Genomic DNA, 27,392 nt, shown 5'->3' on the forward strand with positions numbered 1-27,392 from the left:
CCCAGATCCCCGCTGGGGGCGGGGCTCCCTGCAGGGCTCCGTGATGGGGGGCGGGTGGGGGCGTGCAGGAGTCGCCAGGTCTCGTGCCAGGACCCATGCCTTTGAATGCCTCAGCTCTGTCCCTGCTGGGGGCAGTCTTGGGGTTGCCAGATGGAGGGGGAGAGGGCGGTGGCCAGGACGCACTGTGGGAGATAAACCCCTCCACCCCCGCAGTCAGGCTGGCTAAGGCTTCAGGGGCTGGGGCAGGGCTGGAAGGAACTCTATCCCGCAAATATCTACCATTCCAGGGCCCTGGCTAAGGCCCTGACCACTCCACATCTGAATCCTCAGACCGAGGCCCCAGAGCCAGACCAGCCCACGCCCCTCCTCCTGCCTCCTGCACCTGGCAGGAGGGGAAAGCGGCCTTCTCCAGGTGGGCCTTCTCCAGGTTCACCCTTGCAGATGCAAAGCAAACCAAAACAAACCAAAACAAAGCAGGTGTTTAATAGAAAAAATAAAGGGAACTGTGGCAAGATGTGGCATTTGGCTATGCCCTCTCCCCAGCTTTGCTGCCCTCTCCCTGGCCTTGCCGAGTCATGTCCCCACCCCCATGCCCACCTGGTACAGCTCTCACCTCTTTGGGCTTAGGAGACGGTCAGCCCTGCCCTCAGGGAAGGGGGCAGCCCAGGCAGTGCCAGGAGGGGCCGTAGGCTCTGTCTTCATTGACCTTCAGGTGCCCCCCAGCGCCCACCGCTCCAGGTGAGACCATGGGAGGTATGGAAGGCGGGAAGCTGAACCCTTCTCAGGCACTGAGTCCCCCTCAAAGGAGAAATACCCCTCTAGGATCTCCTCTCCCAAGAGGGGCTCCCCACCACCACCCAGAGAAGCCTCAGGCCCAGTCCATCTCCTGCAGGAGCTCCTCCAGCTGCCCCACCCAGTTACCATGCAGGCCACTCAGGGCAGGAGGCCTTCGCCCTGTGCCCTCAGCAGCTTCACTGAGCTGGGGCTCCAGCCGTGGATGCCGGGGGGTGGGGCAGGGAGGCGGGGGGCTGCTGGCGCAGGGGGTATGGCTGGGCAGCCACACACTGTGACGAGGGCTCCGGGCTGTGAGGCTGAGGCCTTGGCACCTCACAATCCTGCCAGTTTAGGACAGGGCTTTGTTTACCTGCAGGCGACACACACACACAGACACAAATAAGACCGCAGGAGTGGTCAACAGCCCGCTCATCCCGAGACCAAGCCACACTGTCCTCCCTGTACCCAGGGCTCATCTCAGCTTCCAGAAACGGCCTGTAGCCCTGGGAAGCAGAGGGCATGCCGAGGAGGGTCCCAGCTCTGCTCAGCGACCTGGGCTCAGACACCCAGTGTCCCGCCCCCAGCCCCTCAGAGCTCCTTACAGCAAGAGCAGTACAACAGATCCATGACCCGCAAGCAGTTGTCCAGCAGAGCTTTGGGCCGCACCAGCTTCAGGCTTCCTGGGGCACTCAGGAGGGACAACACTGCTTCCACCTGGGGGCTGACCTCCACACCCTGAGAGGGAGGAAATCTTTAGGACCGCAGGTGCCACCCACAGCCTGTGAAGAGATCCCAGGAGAGCTCTGGGGGGCGGGGGGTTGGTGGCTATCCTGCCTGGAAGGAGGACAAGAGATCCCTGTGACCAGGACGCCTGAGAGCAATTTCTCTCCTTCCTGCAGGTGCCATTTTTCCTGGGAGGGGCTCCCTCGATGTCCCTCACTCAAGCACAACACACAGAAGCTTCTCTTTTCCTCTCCTAGGGGCAGGCCAGACAGGGAGGAGGTGGGGGCATCCTTGCTGTTCTAGCCCAGGCCCGGCCACCACCACATGAGGAGTCCCTATCCCAGGGACACTGTCCTTCAGTATGTAAAGACCCACACCGACTCCCATGAAGAAGAGACAGGACCCTCCGGAGGGTCGGTCATATCGTGAGGCACACTAGGCACACTGACAGGGCTGGGTCTCCAGCTCCAAGCTCGGGGGCTCCTCTCCACAACACTTAACAAAAGGAACCTGGTGTGGGGAGCACCAGGCACCGTGGGAGGGACAGAGCGGGGGCCAGAACTGTCGAAGAAGACACGGAGCACGGCACTTCCCTGGTGGCGCAGTGGTTAAGAATCCGCCTGCCAGTGCAGGGGACGCGGGTTTGAGCCCTGGTCCGGGAAGATCTCACATGCCGCGGAGCAACTAAGCCCATGAGCCACAACTACTGAGCCCCTGTATGCCACAACTACTGAAGCCCGTGCACCTAGAGCCCGTGCTCCACAACAAAGACAAGCCAGCGCTGAGAAGCCCACGCACAGCAACAAAGAGTAGCCCCGCTCGCCGTAACTAGAGAAAGCCTGCGCGCAGCAACGAAGACCCAACGCAGCCAAACATAAAAATAAATAAATAAATGTATGTATAAATAAATAAATAATAATACTTAAAAAAAAAAAAAAAAGACATGGAGCAGGAGGAAACGTGGGACCTGAGCTGGGGAAGGACCTTCCTAAAAGTGAAGTGTTCTAGGTTGAACTGTGTGTCCCCCTGCCCCACACCCCACTAAAAAAGCTCTGTCCCAAGGCCTAATCCCTAGTACCTGCGAATGTGACCTGTTTGGAAATGGGATCTATGCAGATGTAATTAAGTCAGGGGTCTCCAGATGAGATTAGTGTGGATTTATGGTGGGCCCTAAATCCAATGACTGCTGTCCTTGTAAGAGAAAGGGATCATCAGGTCCTTCTCTGGGACACAGAGGGAAAGGCCATGTGAAGACAGAGGCAGAGGGTGGAGTGATGCTGCACAAGCCAAGAACACCATCAGCCACCAGAAGCTGGAAGAGGTGGGAAAGATCCTCCTCTGGAGCCTTTGGAAGGAGCATGCCCCTGCTGACACCTTGACTTCAGACTTCGGGTCTACAGAACTGCGATAGAGTAATTTCTGTTGTTTCAAGCCACGAGCTGGTAGTAATTTGTGACGGCAGTCCCCAAAAAACTAATATACGAAGGCTTAGAGAGAGAAGTGAGGGTGGCAGGAGGGCAAAGGGGCCCATGCCCATGGCCCTCTCCCTAGAGGGAGGACCCACTGCCCCATAGATGTTGGGAACATATGGAACGGGCCATCAACCATTGACATTGTGAGAAAGAAGAGGTTAAAAGTTGGTTCAGGGACTTCCCTGGTGGTCCAGTGGTTAAGACTTCGCCTTCCAATGCAGTGGGTGCAGGTTCAATCCCTGGTTGGGGAGCTAAGATCCCACATGCCTCATGGTCAAAAACAAAAACATAAAACAGAAGCAATATTGTAACAAATTCAATAAAGACTTTGAAAATGGTCCACATCAAAAAAAAAAAATCTTTAAAAAAAAAAAGCTGGTTCAATCTGAAGAGCCCAGGTGGGCAGGGCCTCAGCCTACCCACAATCTCCTTCCCAGCTCCCCAGAGCTCACAGAGCCAGAGACACTCCCAAGGAAAATTGAGGATGGAACACAGTCCGTTCCCCAGGTCAGCTCCAACCCCCCCTGCCCACAGGCACAAGAAAGCCACCAAGGAAATGGCTGGGTCTCCCGGTCCCCACCAGAATGGAGAGCCTCCACAAAGTTCTCGGCAGCTGCAAAAGCAGGTGCTGGCCCTGAGCCCTGGTGTCAGCAGAAGCTCACAGTTGGCTTCCTGTTGGCTGTTCTTGCTGGGCAACAGGTGGGGCCCCAGGGCAGTTGTGTACCAGGGTCCTAAGGAGGGCTGGGGGGGGTCAGTAGGGCAAGGCGGGGGTGTGGGGAGGGGTCCCATGGCACACACATGGCCTGCGAGGATACACACCGACCCCGTCACCTTACTCTCTAAGCTTTTTGGAAGACGTATCCCCCAGGCCTCTGATCAACACTGCTGAACAGGCAGCGATCGGGAACCTCTATTATTATTAATTAAGGTCCGTTTACGTTAGGGTTCACTCTTTCTGTTGTACATTCAATGGGCTTTGACAAATGCAATTATACCCACCGTTACAGCATCATACAGAAGAGTTTCATCGCCCTCAAGCCCCCTGTGCTCCACCCACTTATCCCTCCCCCTTTCCCTCTTTTCTTAGATGTGGAAATAAAGTGAGAGGGATCAATGACTCTCCCAGGGTTGCAGAGCATAACAGGGTCTCAGGCGCATCTCTTGCCCCCCAAGCCCAGTCCACCACCCTGCCCCCCCCCATTTCTCCCACACTCTCCAGGACATGCCAGAACTTTCCATGCCTTTACCTTCTCCCTTGATAGTTTTTGGCCACACACACACACACACACACACACCCCACCACCACCACCCCACCTCCGGCCACCTGCACCTCTGCACGGCTCACCGGGAGGCCTTGTTTGACATCCAGCAGCAGCGTATGTACCTCCTCCAGGTACTTCCAGGATGGATGGCCCTCGAGCAGCACCTCCTGCACCCACTCAGTAGCACTGAGACTCACCAAGACCCACAGATACCGCAGCTCCTGTTGGCTCACCCGGGCCCTCTGCTGCAGGGACAGGAGAAATTATTGAAACCCCAGACAGGAGCCTCTGGGCCTGCCCCCCACAGCTCTGATTGCCCCCAGATTTGTCCTGCACAGGGGGCAGACCACGGGCATCCACTGTGGATGGGGTGGGAGGGGCACCTGGGGCCTGAGCCAAGGGCAGGCTTGCTTGGGGGGCCAGGAAAGACCCCTGGCAACAGGATCTGCCCAGACCAATGTGCCTCCAGGCAGGGCCCACAGGATGTCCCAGGAGGCAGGGGCCTCCCCATTCCAGAGGGGGGATTCTCACCAGCCTGGTGACGTTGGCCATTCGGAGCACCCCCTCATAAGGCACACTGACCCTGTAGTTGATGGGGAAGTAGTGTTTCTGGGGAGATACAAGAGAACAAAGGATGAGATCAGAGCCAGAAATGGCTCAGACTCCCCCAACCTCGGAGAAGAATTTGATGCAGGAGGAGAGGACCCAGGACCGGCCCTTGATGGCAGCGGTGGTCCTCTACAGAAAACATGTGCTTGGCTCCCAGTTGGGATAAAGACAGCTCTTTCCTCTGGGATACAGGGAAGGTGAAACAAAACAAAACATGTTAAGGCATAAGTCTCGGGCCAAAATGTAGGATGAGAGGCTTACTACTCCTAGAGAATCATATCCTTTAGCAGGGGTGAGGAAAATGACTTTAAAAGATTGCTCTAAAACTTATCATGGTGATGGTTTCATGACTTTGCAAATACACTAAAAGCCATAGAAATGTACACTTGAACAGGTGAGGTGTGTGGTATGTGAATTATATCTCAAAAAAGCTGTTAAAAAAAAAAAAAAGACCTACAGAGCCACATGCCACGTGGTCCACTCTATAAAAAGAATCAAACGTTCTAATTTCTAGGTCCTTATCTCCCCTGCTAAATAGTGTCTGGGGTTCCCCCAAGGTTTCCTGGAATCCATTCCTGAGTCACTGGGTGAGTGCCACGTGGAGGTGGGATCAAAGGTCAGATCAGATAGGAGGGTTGGAGGCCCCAAGGATGGATGGCAGGAGCGGGGACAGGAAGTGCAGACGAGGCACATGGGTGTGTGTGAGGGAGAAGGGAGCCATGGCAGGCACAGGCCTGACACAAGTCCAAGGAGAGGGACTGAATTTCCAGGTCCTTACATCCCATGAGCCACAGGGCTTTGAAAGAGGGACACAACAAGTGCCCACGTAGTTACCATGTACTGAAGGCGGTTCCGGTACTGCAGCTTGTCCCGCAGAAAGCCAGTGATGGCACACTCCTCGCTCCGGGTTAAGGGCCACACCTCCAAACCCTCGTTCCCCAAGGCCATGCCCAGGAGGATCCCGAGATCTGTGGACCACACACAACGAGAACACGTGAGCCACCTGCGTGGCTCCCACACTGCCCAGGTACGCAGAGCTGTGCACACAACCTCCCTTTTCCCAGTCACAAGTCCTCTCGGAAGGGTTGGGGTGGGAGGCGCAGGGTCCCAAGGAGGCCTTCCCAGGGCCAGGAATACTCTCCCTGCGGTCCGGGCTGCAGGACAGCAATGCAGGCAAGCATGAACCGTCCAGCCCAGCCACCTCCCGCCCCAGGCTGGCAAAGCCCCCCAGGAGCCACGCCCTGGGATTGGTCTCCAGTCTCCTTCCCACTCCTTCCCCAGGGGGCAGGCACAGCCTCCTTTCCGTGGCAACCCCTGCCCTTCATCTAGAACCTACGAGTTTTCAAAGCCTTTTGCTGCACTTTCCATCCAGAGACTCTGGAACTGTGGATTCTAGTTCCAACTCTACAAATGACTCTTGGGTGACCCACTCGGTTGTCCTCCTTGCTCTATCTGACCTTGACATGCCTCTTAATTAGAGGTACCAGAAGGTCTGTAGCAGCCCTTCCAGTCTGGTCTTTCCGGGATGCTGAGCGAACCTCACTCAGGCTGTTTCTCTTCCTCGCTAACAAACGATCCAAACATTACCAGCCTTCACCACTGCAGGTCACTGTGACTTTAAAAACAGTGTGATGTCTGTGTAACTGAATAGACTTACAAAAATTATCTGAGAGAATTTGCAACAAACATGAACAAGGGTTAAGTTGATGGGAGCAGAAAGAACAAAATACAGATGGGCAAGAGATGTATCTGAAACTCAACCTCGCTAATAAATTCACGTCAAAACAATCGATACACGTTTCACCTACCAAATGGAAAGACTTTTTTGTTGTTGTTGCTGTTGTTTTATTTTATTTTAATAACATTTGCTGCTGGCAAAATAGTGAGGCAGATGCTCTTATCCTGGAAAGCAATTTGGCAATTTTTGTTATTAATGGACTTAATAATGCCCACACATTTCGACCCACTAAGCTTTAAAATTGTCCACACCCTCTGACCCATTACACTCATTTCTAGGAATAAATGTGAAGGAAAAGAGAGACATAACCGAAAGATTAGTGGACAAAGACTTCCTCTGCAGTATTATTTTGTAATAGTGAACATCTGTAAGTGGCCTAGATGTTCAATAATAACGAATGTAGCCAATAAAAATCACATTGCCAAAGAATACTGATGATATGCTTATATGATAAGAAAAATACTTTTGATATGCTTAGCAAAGTTTTAAAAAGCATGATGCAACACACTGTATCTGGGTATAAAGCATGACTTGAATTTTGTTAATTATATATACGTGTGTGCATAGAAAATGCAATGGAAAGAAATGCACCAAATCTCTATGGGAGATTTTTATGTTCTTCTTTATATTTTTTAGGATATCTTTTACATTCTATAATTAGTATGTATTATTGTTATAGTCAAAAGCAGTAATTTTTTTCCTTTTCTCCCTCTTCCTTCCTTCCTCCCTTCTGTCCTCCTCCTCTCTCTCTCTCTCTTTCTTCCTTTTTTCCCCCCAAATAGCCAGGCAGGCTGAGTCACCTCTTTGATTCGCCCCTGGTTGTGAGCAGCAATTACTCACTGGACTTGCTGCCCTCACTTCCCCGGCACTTAGGGAGACTTTTGTTCTTAAACCCTTACTGGCCTGAGCCTGCTGACACGCACTTTCCCACCCCCTTCTCAGTGCTGCTGCCATGCCTGTGCCCCTGCTGGGCCAGAAGCTCAGGTTTACTCAAGCCCATGCCCCTTATGGCCTGCAGCCCACCAGCCCTTCCCCTCATAGAAGTCTGATACCACATTTTTTGCAAACTTGCAATCCATCTTGCACTTCCTCTGTCTCTCTCTTCCCATATTCTCAACCCAATATTTGGACAAGGGAACAGATAAACCAGTGTTTCTGCTTGCTTTCTCCCTTGTCTCTACATCATTAACACTCTCAGCTTGGCACCCCTGCTGGTCAGGATCATTCCTGCCTCAGGGTTTAGGCTCACACATTGCCCCTGCCCTGGGTATCCTCTCACACGGCAGACCTCTTCCAAGGTCTCACCAAGACTCCTTCCCTCCCCAGAGGCTCCCCTGCCTACGCCAGCCACCAACCCCTGTCTCTAGCACCAACCCCTGCCTCTAGGGCCATCTGTCCAATTCACGCACTGTCTTTTTTTTTTTTTTTTTTTTTGGCTGCTTTGGGTCTTCAATGCTGTGTGCGAGCTTTCTCTTGTTGCAGTGAGCGGGGGCTACTCTTCATTGCGGGGTGCGGGCTTCTCATTGCAGTGGCTTCTCTTGTTGCAGAGCATAGGCTCTAGGCGCGCGGGCTTCAGTTGCTGCAGCACATGGGCTCAGTACTTGCAGCACGCAGGCCCTAGAGTGTGCGGGCTTCAGTAGTTGCGGTGCGTGGGCTCAGTATTTGTGGCTCGCGGACTCTAGAGCGCAGGCTCAACAGTCGTGGCGCATGGGCTTAGTTCCTCCGCGGCACGTGGGATCTTCCAGGACCAGGGCTCGAACCTGTGTCCCCTGAATTGGCAGGTGGATTCTTAACCACTGCACCACCAGGGAAGCCCCTCACTCATTGTTTTGATCAGACAACGCAGCAGCCAGTGTGTGAATGCACAGCACCGTGAACCACAGCAAGGACGTGTTACTCAGCACTTTGGGGTGCACGTCGAGCAGGGAGCTGGGAGCGGTATCTGGGTCTCCTATAGAAGCTGGTAAAGGCTCACCCAGGGTATCTGAGTGAGCAGGTATGAGGTAGTGGCAGGGGGGGTCGGGCAGAGAATCTGCATGTCCAACAAGTCCTGAAGTAAAACTGATGCTGCTGGTCTGGGGACTGCACTTGACAGAAAGTGACAGTTTACAAATTGGTGTCCTTAGGGCCACATTCTGGTTCACAGAGATTTCACATAAAAATCCAAATTTCCATCTTTTCTTTAAAAATCAGTATCCCTGTCCACACTGAGTCTTCTTTCCAATGTGGCAGTCACCCTGTGGCTGCCCACTCCACCCCCAAGTCCCACCCCACCTGACCTCATCTGAGTCCCAGTCTGGAGCCTTTGGGGGCCTGGCCACTAGCCTCGTAGCAGAGACTTACAGAGCCTCCGTGCTTCCCAGCCTGGCACACATGGGTTGCCCCAGAAACTCTGTCCATAGATGATCTGCCTTCTCCCAAACTTAGACCTCCTCCAAGTCTGCAGCCCAACTACCATTCCCAGTTTTAAGCTCCCTTCCTGTGGCCTCCACTCTGAAAAACAGGCCAGCAAACAGGTAACTAGGCAGGGACAGCACAGCTGTAGCCTCACGTACCCTCTGCATTCTGAAAGCCCCACAGCTAGTGCAACCCTGGTCGGGAGGCCTGCCGTGCCCCCCTATCTCCACAGTTAAGAGGCCTGCAAGACAGAAGAGGAGACTGAAGAAAGAGTAATGTCCTGTGTGCAATGACAAATGGGGCTTGTCCACCACCCCCATATCTGTGCCTGTGTGTGTAAATACCCCCAAATTTACGTTCACCAAGAACCTCAGATGCAAGCTTATTTGGAGATAGGGTCTTTGCAAATGTCATTAAGAATCTCCAGATGGGGCTTCCCTGGTGGCGCAGTGGTTGAGAGTCCGCCTGCTGGTGCAGGGGACACGGGTTCGTGCCCCGGTCCGGGAAGATCCCACATGCCGCGGAGCGGCTGGGCCCGTGAGCCATGGCCGCTGAGCCTGCACGTCTGGAGCCTGTGCTCCGCAACGGGAGAGGCCACAGCAGTGAGAGGCCCTGTGCTCCGCAACGGGAGAGGCCACAGCAGTGAGAGGCCCGCGTGCCGCAAAACAAACAAACAAACAAAAAAGAATCTCCAGATGAAATCCTCTTGAATTTAGGGTGGGCCCTAAATTCAATGACTGGTGTCCTTATAAGAAGAGGAAAGGACACAGAGACACATGTAAGGAAAGACCATTCATATGGCCTTCACATATGATGAAGGCAGATTGGAGTGATGCAGCCACAAGCCAAGGAATGCCAGAAGCCACCAGAAGCTGGAAGAGGCAAGAAGGATCCTCCCCTAAAGCCTTCAGAGGGAGCATAACCTTGACAACTTGATTTCAGACTTCTGACCTCCAAAGCTGTGACAGAATACATTTCTGCTGTTTTAAGCCAAGATTGTGGCAATTGGTTACGGCAGCCACTCCTTTTCCAGCACCCCAGCCCCTCTCTGAGCCCCTGATCCTCATCCCTCCCTCCCCCTCACCCCACGGCCAGTCCTTGACAATCCTGCGCTCTGCTTTCATGAGCTTTGTCCCCTCTGCCAGGCCTCTTCATTCTCACTTCCAACTCCAGAAGGAACCCTCATCACCTCATCACATCCTGCCCAGGAGGCTGTAACAGCAACTCCCAAAAGCACGGCCAGATTGATCTCTCGAAAGCGGAGTAACTCTCAATCTCAGCTCCCACGCCCAGGTCACGGACCTTCCAGGGCTCCCTGATACCTCATGAGTTAGCCACTCTTCACCCTGGCTTTCAAGGCCTCAGGCACCTGAGCCCAAACCAGCTTTCCTGCCTGGCCTCTCACGCTCTCACTGCTGAGCCTTTGCTCACGCTGCTCCCTCGCCCTGGAAGGAACACCGTCCTCACCTCCCCACGGCTACATGTGTGAACCCTACCCACCTCTGAGACCAATTCAAGTGGCACCTCGCCGTGCTGTTTCTCCTGCTCGCCCTGCTCCTCAGGACTTGGAAGATTCCAGAACACTGGGTCTGGGTCCTTCCACCTGTTCTGAACATCCGGACCCTTTGCAGTGCCCTCCACAAGGGCCAGGGTGGACCCAGCTCCTCTGCGAATCCCTCACAGGGTCAGACCCCGGACCTCATGCAAGTGGCACACAGTTCCTAGCACCTAACTCCATGCCGGGTGTTAGAGAGAGACACACGAGATAGCCCAGGTCCTTGTCGCCATGGCAGTGTCTCTCCAGTGGGCACGTGGGCGGCCCCAGAAAAAAATATGTTGAATTTAAGTCAATTAAATTGAATCTTGGAGTCTGAAGGGAGCTTGGTCTGCCCTCCCACCAGCAGGCAGGCCTGAGAGACTTGTCGATTCTTTTTTTCTGTCCTCATTTCAACTATTTTTCTTTTCCCCAACGACACTGTTCTCTTTCTGCCTTTTGATTTAGCTCTTCACGGAGGGAAAGGCAGAGGGAGCAGGTGGCACTTCTCCCGTGTGTCTCGGGGCCCAGGCAGCTTCACAAGCCCCCACCCCCGGCTGGTCAGGCCCAGGGAGGCCAGAAATCATCTCTCTGCCACCTCCATCCCCACCGTACTCCCCAGTGAGCACCAATGAGTCTGAGCAGGTGAGACGCTGCCTCCTACCCCTAGTGCCTGCCCTGTCCCTGTGACCCACTGACTGTGCCCACCCAGACTAAGGCTCATACCCACCATGCCCATCTGAGCTGCAGTCAGTTGGAGACAGGGCAGACGGCGTGGGAGTCCCCAGGGTGCCTGCCATTAAGCTGGGAAGCATCTCAACTTCTCACCAGGAAGAATGCCCTGGTTGCCATGGTTGCAAAGCCTGGCTCTGGGCCAAACTCTCCCTGGGCAGTCCCCACAGACCCCCCCAGTACTCACAGCGCAGCCAGGCGAATCCCTGGGGCATGGTGGTGTGCTGGGTCTCCCAGAGAGCAGAGGTGGTGTCCCCAGCAATGTGTCTATCCACAGAGGCCTGACTGGGGCCTACATGGCCTCGGGTCAGCAAAGGTGGCCCAAAGTCGAGGAAGGACTAGCCACGGAGGAGTGGCCCAGCAGGAGGTGGCAGGTGCTCCTGGGCAGGGCTCACCCTTATCTGCCTGGCTGTGCAGAGGGCAGCCGGGGGGCGGTGGCTGTGAGTCCCATGGCAGCCAAGACCTGGCCTGAAACGGCTGCCTCGGGGTCTTCCTTCCAAGCAGGAGGAGAGAGTCCCCAGCAGGCCCCTCGGAATCTGAGGCTGGGTTGTGCTTTCTCTGATTTCTCTGTCTGCAGCTGCTCAGTGTGAAATCTGGCTCTGGAAAGAGAAAGGAGGAGAGAAACTGATTATGTAAGAGCGGTGCTGCCACTCAGCCATCAGCCACAGGCGCGCAGAGCCTGCTGTGCAGGCTGCACCCACCGCTGGCCGGGACCACCGGGGAAGGCCAGAGGTGCACAGCCCTGCCCTGGTTGCTGGCTACTCGGGGACACAGAAATGACAGAACAACCAAAGGGCAGCCCCAGCCCAGGAGTAAGTTAAAATGACACCAGCTGACAGCCTGGGGCCAAAACAAAAGCAGGACCAAGGAATGAATGAGCTGTGTGGGTTAAATCAAAGGAGCTTCCTGAAGGCGGTCGATCACAGGTAAAGTACATGAACGGCTTGGACTGTGGGGAGGTTAAAAAAAAGCCCAGAATCAGGCTCTGCACCCCTCCATGCCCCAGAGAACACTCTCCTAGCCACCTCCTCACTCAGAAATCTCCCAGAAAGGCTCCCACCACACACCCTAGACCACCAGACCGGGACGGAGAAGCTGAGAAAGTGAGAACTGGGGTCATGGTCACCTTCATGCCACACCACAGAGCCCTAATCCTGGGTGCCATCTGTGGTCCCACCCATCCACTGAAACGGGGGAGATGTGCGGAAGCCAGGAAGGCACAAAGTGGGAGGTACCTAATGGCACAGAAGCCAGAGCCTTCTCTCAGGGGGAGGGGCACAGAGGAAATCACCTAAAAGAATGGGGGTGTCTGTCTCTCTCTCTCTGGTGGGGAAGAGGGAGGGGGATGAGTTTGAGAATGGCCCCTCCCACCCCACCCCCACTCTACCCAGGCCTTTGGAACAGCCCTTTAGAAGCTCATGCAGAGAAAAGTTGGACAAGTAAAAGCTGGAATATTATTCTACATAATTCAATTGCAAATAGCATTTTCAAAGTCACAGTAGCAAGTAAAAAGTGAAAGTTAGTTTAACAGAAGCATGACTTAAGGATCCTGGGAGGACAAGGGCCTGGGGAGGGTGCACATGAGTGGTGAGGGAAGCGGGTGACAAGGAGCTACACGTTCCTTGGTGGGAAGTCAACAGATAGTGCCTCAAATGAATGAGCAACATGAGCATATATATAACTGAATCAATTTGCTGTATACCTGAAAGTAACACAACATTGTAGATCGACTATACTTCAATCAAAAAAAAAAAGTTATGGATGGGGGTGCGTGTGAAGAATTCGGGCCACTTCTGCAGCCAATCTATTACACCTACACAGAGCATTCTTCTCCCCAAGGTGGCCAGGCCTGACCTGAGGCCCAGGGGACAGAGTACTGGACCCCCCGCTCCAGCCTGACAGCTTCCCTGTAAGCAGGGCAGGGCCACGAGGGTCTCAGAGACACTCCATGCAACCTCCACATCCAGAGATGAGGAAACAGGCCTGGGGAGAGGGAGCTGTCCCAAGGCCTCATGCCCAACCCCATCGTCCTCCTGTGAATCAAGCCCCTCTGCCCTTTGAGAATGTGGGGAGGGACATTCTAGCAACTAGCAGTCCTGTAGAGTGAGTCACAGATGCTCAAGTTCAGGAGGAGGTGGATGAAAAATGGGGCTGAGTTGAGGCCACAGAAAAAAGAAGATAAACAAAAGCATACATAGGAATGATTTTTTTTCTGGTTAATTCCATTAGCCCAGGGTCTATATTTCTGAATAACATTTCATCCACCACCTCTGTTCAGTGGAAAGAGGATTCTAGACCTGGGGCACATGAATAACACAGGACCCACTCTTGGCCACATTTGAGTAGTAAGTCTCATTCAGAGAGGTGGGCTGAGTCAGACCCTGACTGGCTCCCTCAGCTCCCATATCCCATTCAGTACAAGTCCAATCTGCAAAGGAGGCTCTATTTCTACCCTCCTTTAATCTGGGCTTGGCCGTGTGACTTGCTCTGACCAGTGGGATGTGCCTATGCCTTCAGCTTGTCCTCTCTTGCTGCTGGGAGAGCTTCATGTCATGTAAACAATTCCGGGCTAGCTTCCTATAGGAGGCCTCAGGCATTTGAGTGGTACCATGCTAAACTAGTCCATCTGGCCCCTGCCAAGTCAGCCCAGAATCCAAGCCACCCCACAGAATCATGAGAAATAATCAGTGTTTATTTTAAACCACTAAGCTTTGGGGGTAGTCTGTTACACAACAAAAACTAATTGATATAGCCTGAAAGTGCATCATCTCTGCAAATGCTCTGTAAAAAGCCAGGTCAATTCTAACCCAAAGCATCTTCTGGGAGTGGTTCCAGTGGCTTCTCTCCTCTGAATGAAGCTCAGGAAGCCTTGGGGGCAAAGTTGTGCTTTCATTGCCCTAAGGCCCAGCTCAGCATCTTCTATTGGAGGATGAACTTTCTGGAATTCAATACTAATCAAGACTTTTTTCCCCTCTGCCATATTTGATTTATGTTTTGAAACTTTATTATAGCACTGTTAAACAAACCCAAATAAGGTAGAATAGGATAATGGATCCTCATTATTCAGCTTCAAAAATTATCAATATTCTGTCATTCCTGTTTCACCCATCCTCCATTTTTTTCCCTGGAGTATTTTAAAGCAAATTCCAGACAGGCCATTTTACCAGTATGTAAGGATTTTTAAAAAATATATAATCGCATTACTACTATTGCACATTTCCAAATCAATAATCCCTTATATCATCTAATACAGAATCCATGTTCATATAAACCCACACATATAAACCCACAAAACTAATTCACTACAAAAGTACAAAGAACATACAATGGCGAAAGGATAGTCTCTTCAATAAATGGAGTTGGGAAAACTGGACATCCACATGCAAAAAAATTAAACTACACCACTATCCCACACCATACACAAAAATCAACACAAAATGGATCAGAGACTTTAATGTAAAACCTGAAACCATAAAACTCCTAGAAGAGGGCCTCCCTGGTGGCGCAGGTGGTTGACAGTCCGCCTGCCGATGCAGGGGATACGGGTTCGTGCCCCAGTCTGGGAGGATCCCATATGCCGCGGAGCGGCTGGGCCCGTGAGCCATGGCCGCTGGGCCTGCGCATCCGGAGCCTGTGCTCCGCAACGGGAGAGGCCACAACAGTGAGAGGCCCACATAACGCAAAAAGGGAAAAAAAAAAAAAAAAGAAAAAAAAAACAAAACTCCTAGAAGAAAACATAGGCAGTATATTCTTGGGCATCAGTATTAACAATATATTTCCAGATATGTCTCCTCAGGCAAGGGAAACAAAAGCAAAAATAAACAAATGGGACTGTATCAAACTAAAAAGCTTCCTTCCGCACAGCAAGGGAAACCACCAACAAAACAAAGACAACCTACCAAATGGGAGAAGATATTTGTAAATCATATGTCCAATAAGGGATTAATATTCATAATAGATAAAGAACTCATACAATTCAACAACAGCAAAAAACAAACAATGTGATTAAAAAATGGGCAGAGGGGCTGAATAGACATTTTCCCAAAGAAGACATATGGATAGCCAACAGGCACATCGAAAGATGTTCAATGTCACTAATTATTAGGGAAATACAAATCAAAACCACAGTAAGATACTACCTCACATCTGTTAGAACTGCTATCATCAAATAAGCAAGAAATAACAAGTGTTGGTGAGTATGTGGAGAAAAGGGAACACTCATTCAATGTTAGTGGAACTGTAAACTGGTAAAGCCAGAGCATTACCAGTACAGAGTTTTCTCAAAAAATTAAGAATAGGACTACCATATGACCTAACTATTTCACTTCTGGGGTTTTTTGTTTGTTTGTTTGTTTGTTTGTTTTTGCCACGCCATGTGGCTGTGGGATCTTAGTTCCCTGACCAGGGATTGAACCTGGGCCCATGGCAGTGAAAGCACAGAGTCCTAACCACTGGACCGCCGGGGAATTCCCAACACTTCTGGGTATTTTTTTTTTAATATAACTTTTTTTTTTCTTTCTTCCTTCTTTCCTTTCTTTCTTTTTTGGCTGCGTTGGGTCTTCATTGCTGGCTTACGGGCTTTCTCTAGTTGCAGCGAGCGGGGGCTACTCTTCATTGCGGTGCACAGGCTTCTCATTGCAGTGGCTTCTCTTGTTGCAGAGCACGGGCTCTAGGTGTGCAGGCTTCAGTAGCTGTGGCATGCAGGCTCAGTAGTTGTGGCCCGTGGTCTCTACAGCACAGGCTCAGTAGTTGTGGCGCACGGTCTTTGTTGCTCCACGGCATGTGGGATCTTCCCGGACCAGGGCTCAAACCCGTGTCCCCTGCATTAGCAGGCAGATTCTTAACCACTGTGCCACCAGGGAACTCCCCCCAACGTTTCTAGGTATTTAACCAAAGAATATGAAAATACTAATTTGAAAAGAAATATGCACCCCTATGTTCATCATCGCATTATTTTAAATAGCCAAGATATGGAAACAACCTAAGTGCCAATAAATGGATGAATAAATAAAGAAGATGTGGCATATATTAGATATACAATGGAATACTACTCAGCCATTAAAAAGACAAAATCTTGCCATCTGTGACAACACTGATGCACCTTGAGGGTATCATGCTAAGTGAAATAAGTCAGAGAAATGCAATACCATATGATTTTGCTCACGTGGAATATAAAAAACAAACAAACCAAACCAAACAAAAACAAACATGTAGATACAGAGAACAGAGTAGTTACCAGAGCGGAAGGGTGAGACGGGCAAAATGGGTAACATATGTTGTAACTATATGGTTGGCAACTGTATGGTGATGGATGGAAACTAAATTTTTGGTGGTCAGCAGGCTGTAGTGTATACAGAAGTATAAATATAATGCTGCATACATGAAACATAATATTATACACCAGTTACATCAACTAAAAAATAAATTTAAAAAAAGAATCCATGTTCAATTTTCCCTGGTTGTTTAAAAAATGTCTTTAAGTTGCTTTGTTTGAATTAAGAGCCCAGTAAGTTGGTCCACTGATTGATGGGTCTCTATGTCTTTTTTCCTCTCTTTTTAAAAAAAATTTTAAGGGACTTTCCTGGCGGTCCAGTGGTTAAGACTTTGCCTTCCAATGCAGGGGATGGGGGTTCGACCCCTGGTCGGGGAGCTAAGAACCCACATGCCTCGCGGCCAAAGAACCAAAGCATAAAACAGAAGCAATATTGTAACAAATTCAATAAAGACTTTAAAAATGGTCCACATCAAAAAAAAAAACTAAAAAAAATAATTAATTAATTAAGATATAACTCACGTGTCATAAAGTTTGCCATTCTGAAGGACACAATTCAGTGGAGATTTTTAGTATATTCACAGAGTTGTGCAACAATTACCATAATCTAATTCCAGAACATTCTCACCAACCTAAAAATAAACTCTGTAGTCATCAGCAATCACTGTTTATTTCCTCTTCCCCCTAGCCCCTGGCAACCACTAATCTGCTTTCTATCTCTATGGATTTGCATATTCTGGACCTTTCATGTAAATAGAATCTTACAATATGTGATCCTTTGTGACCAGCTTCTGTCACTTGGCATAATATTTTCAGGGTTCATTCATCATGTAAACTGAATGTTTGTGCCTCTGCCAAATTCCTGTGTTGAAGCTCTAACCCCCAATGTGATGGTATTTGGAAATGGGGTCTTTGTGAGGTAATTAGGGTTGGATGAGGTCCTGAAGGTGGGGCCCTCATGACAGGATTAGTGCCCTTATAAGAAGAGACAGCAGAGAGCTTGTTCTCTCTCTCTCTCTCTCTCCATGATCCCATAAAAAGGAGGTCACGTGAGCACACATCCAGAGGGTGGCTGTCTGCAACCCAAGGGGAGAGAACTCACCAGAAACCAACCAAACCAACCACTCCTCCGTGGCTAGTCCTTCCTCGACTTTGGGCCACCTTTGCTGACCCGAGGCCATGTAGGCCCCAGTCAGGCCTCTGTGGATAGACACATTGCTGGGGACACCACCTCTGCTCTCTGGGAGACCCAGCACACCACCAACCCTCATCTTGGACTTCAGCCCCCAGAACTGTGAGAAAATAAATTTCTGTGGTTTAAGCCACCCAGTCTATGGTATATCTTCAAGACCCATTTATTCTCTAGTTCTGCCCAGATGGAGACACCCTCCTTGAAAAGGCATTGAATCCTTCCGTTCACTTTAACACCTTGGGCTGAAAACACATGTTCCAAGGTTTCAACTATGAGATCCACATTCTTAAAGCACTAATTCTTAAACCTCATCTAGATTTCTCCCCTTGGATGGGGGGAGATGACCCAAACACAACGAAGAACAGCTCAGGACTGTGGGCTCTGTTCGCCCAGAAGACCTTGCAGCTCCCCTGACCATCTGGCTGGAGCCAGGATTAGGGCCCTGAGACGAGGGGCGCCTGCTGGGCTGCCGCCCCCGGCCCCAACTCCTGTACTCTTCACTAGGCTGGCTGTCCCCTCTAGTTTCCCTGGAGTCTGGGGACTCCAGACGGTCTCCGCTCACACTTCTGTGTCACGCCTGCTGCCTCAGCACTGCTGATGCACACCAAGGGGGAACAGCACACAGAACTGCTTTTCAACACACCAACGTTCCACACACAAGTTATTTTGTAAGCCTGCAGGTTCTTTTTCATCAGAGGACATTCCCAAGGCCATGACTTCCCTCAGCTCTCCACTGCCCTTGCCAGCAGACTGGACATGCGTGGCCGCAGTGCTGAGTTGGGCACACCCCCTGGCTCCACTCCGGCGCACTCTCCTGGAGAACTGAGGATGGTGTCCTGGCCTCATCAGCTGGATCTGTCCCAAAGCCAGACCTAGAGTGACAAGAGCCACACCTGCAGCCTCAAAGGACCAAGCTGGGCCCACGGACCTTGGTCTGGATTGTGTTGGCTGGTCATTCTTGCCTAGGTTCACAGGCCAACCGCCACTGTCCTTCCTTTCCTGCTCATCACTGCACCAGCGTCTCACTCCTACCTGCTGCCATCACACGCCTGGCAACCTCTTGTTCCAGGGCCAGCCAAGAGCTGAGACCCCAGCAGGCCCCTAGGTCCCAGCAGGCCCCTAGGTCCCAGCAGGCAAACGCCCCATTAAACTGCTGCCTAGCCGTGTTCTCGAGGCTTCAGGGCCGGGAGAGTGCGGAGAGCATAGCAAGCCGCGGCGCCCCAGCCCCGGACCGGGCTCCATGGAGGCGCCAGAACCTCGCCGCACCCCACCCACCCACCCAACACAGGCGACCTCTGCGCCCGCCTGTCTTGCGGACCCAGTTGCACCTCCGGCCACCGGGACCCAGGACAGCGGCGCGGGGCTAGGCCGGCGGCGGGCGCTGGGGTGGGTGGGGACCCGGGCTCCAGCCCGGAGGCCGCGCGGACCGCCAGGCCCACCTCCGTCCCCACCGCCCGGAAAGCTATGGTATATTATTATGGCAACCTGAGCAGGCTAAGACATAGCATCTATCAGTACTTCATTCCTTTTTTTAAAAAAAATAAGGCTGAAACATTTTATTCTCAATTTTCTTTCTTTTTTTTAATAAATTTAAACAGTAAAACAAAAATTCACAAGCTGTCTCCCTGTTCACTCTCTGCCTCCCTCCCCTACCTGTAGTCTTTAGTCTGGCTCCCTTTCCTTCACCCCACTCACACAGGAACAGGATATCCAACTAAGAAAACAAAACCGCTCTAAGTACATGGAGACATGATGAAGGGAGGAGGTGACCTGCGTCCACATTCCAGGTTAAACTGCACAAGTCTGCATCTTCTGGGTTCTAAATAGTTTCCTTTCATTTGTCAAGTTGAAAAAAAAAAAAAAATCCCTGGACCAGGTGCTTCAAAGCTCCCAGGACCGCCAAAGAATGCCTTGAACTCTCAAACTCCTAGTTTATTCCTCCCCCACCCCCCTTCCCCTTTGGTAACCATAAGTTTGTTTTCTATGTCTGTGAGACTGTTTCTGTTTTGTAAATAAGTTCATTTGTATCATGTTTTAGATTCCACATATAAGTGATATATGGTATTTGTCTTTCTCTTCCTGACTTACTTCACTTAGTATGATAATCTCTGGGTCCATCCATGATGCTGCAAATGGCATTATTTCATTCTTTTTATGGCTGAGTAGTATTCCATTACATACATACATACACACATACACACACACATGTCACATGGCTACTGTATATATAGAAAGAGTATATCTACATATAATAGCTGTATATAGATATCTATATATAATAATTATAAGCGTCATTGTAATCTTTCTTGACATAGTATGCACCTTCTTGCTCCTTGGAAGACTGTTTCCTTCATTTCTTTGTGGTTGAGCAGCTCTGGCTCAGTTGCTGCCATTACCACATCACACTCTGCAGCGGCCACCATCTTACCACCAGGACCAGTACTTCATTCCTTTTTATTGTAATATAATATTCTAATGTATGGATATACTACATTTTCTTTATCCATTCATCAATTGATGGACATTTGGGTTGTTTTCATTTTTGGGCTATTATGAGTTACATTGCTATGAAGATTCGTGTACAAGTTTTTGTGTTGGTGTATGTTTTCAGTTCTCTTTGGGTATATTCCTAGGAATGTGGTTGCTGGGTCATATGGCTACTCTACGTTTAACTTTTTGAGGAACTGCCAGTCTGCTTTCCAAGGCAGCTACACCATTTTATATTCCCATCAGCAATGTACGAGGGTTTTGATTTCTCACCAACACTTGTTATTATCTTTTTCATTACAACCATCCTAGTGGGTATGAAGTGGTATCTCATTGCGGTATTGATTTGCATTTTCCTGATGACTAATGACGTTGAGCATCTTTTCACCTGCTTATAAGCCATCTGTATACCTTCTCTGGAGAAATGTTTATTCAAATACTTTACCTATTTTTTTAAACTGGTTTATCTTTTTATTTTTGAGTTACAAGAGTTCTTTATGTATTCTGGGTACTAGACTCTTTTTTTTAGACTCTTATCAGATGTATGATTTGTAAATATTTTCTCCCGTTCTGTGGGTTGTCTTTTCACTTTCCTGATAGTGTCCCCGATGCACAAAACTTTTTAAGTTTGATGAAGTCCAATTTATTTTTTATTTACTTTTCTATTTTTTGGTCACTTATGCTTTTTGGTGTCATATCTAAGAAACTAGTGTCTAATCCAAGGGCACAAAGATATACATGTGTTTTATTCTAAGAATTTTATAGTTTTACCTCTTGTATTTAGGTCTTTGATCCATTTGGAGTTAATCTTTGTATATGGTGTGAGGCAAGAGCCCAACTTCATTCTTTTGCATGTGGCTATCCAGTTGTCCCAGCACTAGTTTTGTTTTTTTGGTTTTTTTTTAAATAAATTTATTTATTTATTTATTTTTGGCTGCACTGGGTCTTCGTTGCTGCATGCAGGCTTTCTCTAGTTGTGTCAAGAAAGGGCTACTCTTTGTTGTGGTGCCCAGGCTTCTCATTGTGGTGGCTTCTCTTGTTGCGGAGCACAGGCTCTAGGCGTGCAGGCTTCAGCAGTTGTGGCTGGAGGGCTCTAGAGTGCAGGCTCAGTGGTTGTGGCACATGGGCTTAGTTGATCTGTGGCATGTGGGAATCTTCCCGGACCAGGGCTCGAACCCATGTCCCCTGCGTTGGCAGGTGGATTCTTAACCACTGAGACACTAGAGAAGTCCTCAGCACCAGTTTTTAAAAAGATTATTCTTTCCCCCAATGAATGGCCTTGGCATCTTTACTGAAAATCAGTTGACCATAAATGCATAAATAGATATGGATTTATTTCTGGACTCTCAATTCTATTCCATTGATCTATATGTATATATTTATTTTTATTTATTTATTTATTTATTTTTTGCCTCGCCACACAGCTTGCCGGATCTTAGTTCCCCAACCAGGGATTGAACCTGGGCCCTGGCAGTGAAAGCGCCAAGTCCTGACCACTGGACCTCCAGGGAAGTCCCTATATGTATATCTTTATGCCAATACCACACTGTCGACTTCTGTAGCTTTCTGGTAAGTTTTGAACTCTTAAGACATTTTAATCTATAATAATTTATTTTTCCCTTTTTGTTTTTGTTGAAGAAACTGGGTCACTTGTCCTGTAGACGTCCCACATTCTGGATTTGGATAATTGCACCCCTGGAATGTCATTTAACATATTTATCTCTGTATTTATAATATTTAGATCAGGAAGCTTCATTGGGCTCAGGTATAATTTCCATAGGAGGTGCTGCATGACATCAGGAGGCACAGAAGTTCTGTTTGTCCCACTTTAATGAGCTAATGTCATGTTCTTGCTCCATGATCCATCCATTACAAAGTTCTCCATCAACATTTTACCTTTCATCAAATACTCATGATTATAGCCTTGATCCAGTAACTTCCTTAGGTGGTGACTTTCTTATTCTATTTTCTCTTCTATATTTATTACTGTGATTCTTTTATAAAGTAGAACTTTCCTTCCTCATCTATTTTCTTATCTTAAAATTTGGTCTGGGTAGAAAAAGCAGGATAAAAGCTTGATTCTTTCCCTTTATTTACCAGCTTTCAGAATGAGTTGTTCCCTAACATCTTCCAAAGGTAATAAATGATGATTTTTCAGTATCATTTTGAATTCATTATTTTTTTAATTTTTAGATTTCAATGCATTGAAGTTACTTTAAAGTCAGGTTCACTGAGGTATAATCGATGTACACTAAAGTTCAGCCTCTTTGATGAGTTTCCACAACTATATACACCAACACATTATTCAAGATATAGAACATTACTATCACCCCAGAAAGGTCCCCTGTATCCTTTAGCGGTCAATTCTCTTCCCCACCCAACACCTCTGGCGATCACTTAATTTCTGTTACTGGGGTTTTATTTTTTCCAGAATATTATATAAATGGCACCATATAATATGTTGCTATTTCTGTCCTGTCTTCTTTCACTTAGAAAATGTGTTGGGGATCCTTCCATGTTGCTAAAGTCTGTCACTGATCTCTTCCTTTTACTTTTTAAAAAATATTTATTTATTTATTTTTGGCTGCATTGTGTCTTTGTGGCTGTGTGTGGGCTTTCTGTAATCACGGTGACCAGGAACTACCCTTCGTTGCGGTGGGGGTCTTCTCACTGTGGTGGCTTCTCTTATTGCGGAGCATGGGCCCTAGGTGCACGGGCTTCAGTAGTTGTGGCACACGGGCTCAGTAGCTCCAGGGCATGTGGTCCTTCCTGGACCAGGGCTTGAACCCGTGTCCCCTGCATTGGCAGGTGGATTCTTAACCACCGCACCACCAGGGAAGTCCCAGAATTATAAGGTTTTTAAACTTCTTTAGATTGTTATTTGCATCTCTTTTGTGCTGAAAATCTTGTTTCTTAATGACACTTAAGATAATTATTTTCTTTATCCTTTCATATATATATAGAAGTTTCAAAATATTTCAATAGTTAACACTGATAACAATAAAACAAGTCTGTGCAGTTTAAGATTTCTTTGTGGTTCTTTCATCTTAGGTTATATTCCCAATGGGAATGTACAGTGAAAAGATCATGTATTTCCAGGACTTCCCTAGTGGCCCAGTGGTTAAGACTCTGCGCTCCCAATGCAGGGGGCCCAGGTTCTATCCCTCGTCAGGGAACTAGATCCCACGTGCCACAACTAAAGCTCCTGCGTGCTGCAACTAAAAAGCCTGCATGCCGCAATGAAGATCTCACAAAGCCAAATAAATAAAATAAATAAATATTAAAAAAACCAAAAGATCATGTATTTCCATTTGTTTCTTATTTTTAGAGATTTGTTTTAAATTCTGTTTTAATTATATAAAACACAACATTCCAAAGTAAAAACTATAAAAGCCATGTTCAGAAAGGTCTATCTTTCTCCTCCCCTTATTTCCCTCTCCCTGATAAATATTTTCATTAGTTTTTGGTTTATTCTTACATTGTTTACATTTTAAAATACACGCATATTTTTCATATTTCCTCTTTTTGCCTACAAAAGGTGGCATTTTACACATATTCTTTTGCACCTTGCTTTTTAAAAACTATTTTAAAATAAAACATAGAGGTAACAGAAAACAAATGTATAGTTTAATGAATTATTATAAGATAAACAAACTTTATATCTACCATGAAATCAAGGAATGGAACCCAGTCAGCCAGCCTAAAAGGTCCTCCATGAGCCCCATCTCAACTATAGCTCGCCAAAAAAGTAACCAGCATCCTAATTATTACAGCAATCACTTTGTTGGCTTTCTTTCTGGTTTTATCAACCAAGTGTGCCTCCCTAGACAAGTATAGTTTAGTTTTCAGCCTTGCCCATTTTTAAAATTTCATATCTTTTAAGCCTCTTTTAATCTACAATCTACAGGATTTCTCCTCCATCCCTTTCTTTTACAATTCATCTGTTAAAGAACCCAGGATATGTGTCCCAGAGAGTGCTCCCAGTCTGCACTCACTGTGCAATTCAACACGTTCCTCTGTTCTCTGCTTTTGCACACTGGGGGTTGCATCAGACTCAAATCCTTTGTCACGACTACACGTGGTGCTGGGTTCTCTCAACAGGAGGTAATGTCTGGTTTTCACTCTTTTCTGATGTTGATAGCTACCAATGCTTAATGCCTAGACCCATTAATTCATCAAGGTTGCTAAGTGTGATATTCTCACTCACATGGCTATCTGATCAAGCCTTTTCCCATGCATGAGGCAAGCAGAGTCAGTAGCAGGTCAGCAGCTTTGCCAAGATATCTGATATGAATGACACAGTGTACTTTCCTCCCACGTCTGACCTCTCTATGAAATCAGAAAGTCTCCAGGCCTGTGTGATTTGTTTTCAAATGCCTGCCTCTCAGAAAAAGATTGGCTGGCATCAAGACATGCACTGCCTTTACCCTTGTAAACCAAAGCTACCTGAATGATTTTATCAACTGAGACTCACTCCTGGGTCCACAGACCAAATGCCTGTAGCAGGCAGTACACTTCTGACAGGTGCTGCATGTATGTGATCAGTGTTCGCATGTCTGGGAGGCTTGGCACCTACACCAGATCCCTAGGGCATCTCCCAAGCTGGAGTATTGACTTAGGTGAAGCAAAACATAAAAACCTGGACTTCCCTGGTGGCGCAGTGGTTAAGAATCCACCTGCCACACCATTATAATGCAATTATACTCCAATAAAGATGTTTAAAAAAAAAAAGAATCCTCCTGCCAACGCAGGGGACATGGGTTCGATCCTTCCTCGGGGAAGATCCCACATGGAGCAACTAAGCCCGTGCGCCACAACTACTGAGCCTGCGCTCTAAAGCCTGTGAGCCACAACTAGAGCCTGTGTGCCTAGAACCCGTGCTTCACAACAAGAGAAACCACCGCAATGAGAAGCCCGCACACCAAAACAAAGAGTAGCCCCTGCTTACCGCAACTAGAGAAAGCCCGCACGCAACAATGAAGACCCAACACAGCCAAAAAATTAATTAATTAATTAATTTTTAAAAAGAAAAACATAAAAGCCTGCCCAGTGCTGCAGACGACAGAAGCACTGAAACAGGAAGATGCATTACTCAACGTTTCCTTAGGACCAGGTGTCTAGCACGGAGCTATTTGGGCCATATCTACATGTTTGAGGTCTATTTCTCTATAGTCACTCACCTTTTTACTGAAATTTATTTGTAAAGAAAACTTCATAACACTTACATTGAGAGGAAAACAATTCTAACTTGCCAAAATGAGAAGGTAACATCAAGGAAAGCAAAATAATGTAAATTCGAGTGAGAAAGCATTGCCTGCTGAACTAGGGATCTGCTCTCTCTTTTTGGAAAAGGGAGACTAGCAAGGGTTAGAGAGGTGTTTGAAATATATCAGCACCAGACTGAGTCTTTCTCCTAGAGCAGTCAATCTCAGCTGGGAGGTGGATTTTGTCCCCCAGGTGACATCTGGCAATGCCTAGAGATATCTTTGGTTGTCAAAACTGGGGGTGGTGGTGTTACTGGCATCTAGTAGGTGGAGGTCAGGATGCCGTAAACATTCTACCCTGCACAGGGCAGCCACCCCACAGCAAAGAATTTTTTGGCCCTCAAATGTCAGCAGTGCTGAGGCTGAGAAACCCTTCCCTAGAGAAGTAAGAAGGATTGAAAAAGAACTGAAAAGAAATTTCCTCACTTTGGGATTCAATATTATTTAATGCAGGATCCAAGTACCAGTACCATGTTACACCATCCAACATTAACTAATGGCACACAATCCACACTTAGAGAAAAAAGCTGTTTAAATGATGAGATGTCTTGGAACGAAAGCACCAGTGCTAAAAGAACAATGTTATCAGAAAGCTCATCTCGGAGAAGTCCACAGACCCAGCAGCAGTACTAGTTCATGCTGTGTTGCATGCTGTTCTTACAGTCAACATTTATTAAGCACCTACTATGTGCAGCCACTGTGCTGGGAACTGGTAAGGTGTGATTCCAGTAAGAGGTATACAGGCCAGTGGGGGAGGCAAGGAGGTAAATAAATGAGTAGAAAACAGTATCACGGGAGTGTGTGCAGCTTAAGGGAAGATGAGAAAATACCCAGTGGGGATGGTGGCAGGGGGTTGCCAGGGAAGGTGATGATTGCAGTTCTTAGCACTCCCTAGAAGCTCCCTCTAGTTAGAAGCAGAGCTAATTCAAATGCAATTCATGGCTTCTGACTTCTGGCTTCTGTCACAGTGCATGAATCCAAACACTTCTAATACTAATTGTATGGATTAAGATGTGTAAATACTCTAAAATAATTTTAAAGAAAAAAAAAAAGCAGTACGGTTGGAATATCCATTGCATTGCTGTTTACACTTGAAGAAAGAAAACTGGAAACAACTTAAATGCCAAACCACAGGAAAGCAGTTACCATAATCTGAGAACTAATTGCTGTTTATTGAGTCCTGACCGTGTGCCAATGGGTATATATCCAGTGTAGCACAATGATTATACCTTTTTCTCCTTGTAGCGACTGCGAGAATTAATCCTCCCATTCCCGGGGAAACGTCAGACTCAGAGAAAACGTGGAAAGGGAGTCTTTTCAACCAATGCTGCAGAAACTACTGGAAATCCTTACTTAAAAAAAATAATTACGCATAACCCTTACCTCACACCATGCATAAAAATAACTTGAAATGGATCATAGACATAATTGCAAAACCTAAAACTATAAAAATTCTAGGAGAAAATATTTGTGGTTTTGAGTTGGGTAAAATTTTCTTATATTTGACACCAAAAGCACAAACCATTAAAAAAAAATGGTGTTGGAGGGAGAAACAATAGGAATAAGTTAGAATAATACTGTTATCAGAGTATTTGTTTTTATAGTTATCATCTATTTTTGGCAAGTGATATGGATCTCCCGTTTATGGTAGTGATATAATGTTTCCTTTTTATTATTTATTTATTTATTTTTTAAATTTATTATTTTTGACTGTGTTGGGTCTTCGTTTCTGTGCGAGGGCTTTCTCTATTTGCGGCGAGCGGGGGCCACTCTTCATCGCAGTGCGCGGGCCTCTCACTGTCGCGGCCTCTCTTGTTGCGGAGCACAGGCTCCGGACGCGCAAGCTCAGTAGTTGTGGTGCACGGACCTAGTGGCTCCGCGGCATGTGGGATCTTCCCAGACCAGGGCTCGAACCCGTGTTCCAATGTTTCCTTTT

General features: G+C 48.1%; 1 protein-coding gene across 7 annotated transcripts in view; it reads right to left on the bottom strand.

The window, feature by feature from the left end:
* Positions 1-109: 109 nt before the first annotated feature.
* IL34 (interleukin 34) overlaps positions 110-27,392 on the bottom strand; it is a 62,898-nt gene continuing 35,615 nt past the window's right edge. For 4 of the 7 annotated variants that reach the window (XM_060083685.1, XM_060083681.1, XM_060083683.1 and 1 more), the window contains 6 exons: positions 11,429-11,840; positions 5,675-5,808; positions 4,763-4,840; positions 4,315-4,476; positions 1,377-1,509; positions 110-1,144 (listed from right to left, as the gene is read on the bottom strand). In XM_060083685.1, the coding sequence (XP_059939668.1) occupies positions 972-1,144; positions 1,377-1,509; positions 4,315-4,476; positions 4,763-4,840; positions 5,675-5,808; positions 11,429-11,456 (708 nt within the window). In that variant the 5' untranslated portion in view covers positions 11,457-11,840 and the 3' untranslated portion in view covers positions 110-971. Of the gene's footprint in view, positions 1,145-1,376; positions 1,510-2,958; positions 3,237-4,314; positions 4,477-4,762; positions 4,841-5,674; positions 5,809-6,648; positions 6,739-11,428; positions 11,841-27,392 lie in introns of those variants that run through there. The other 3 variants (XM_060083687.1, XM_060083686.1, XM_060083688.1) reach the window with 3 other exon arrangements.

The sequence above is a fragment of the Mesoplodon densirostris genome, chromosome 19, assembly GCF_025265405.1.
Source record: "Mesoplodon densirostris isolate mMesDen1 chromosome 19, mMesDen1 primary haplotype, whole genome shotgun sequence".
Classification (NCBI taxonomy): Eukaryota; Metazoa; Chordata; class Mammalia; order Artiodactyla; family Ziphiidae; genus Mesoplodon; species Mesoplodon densirostris.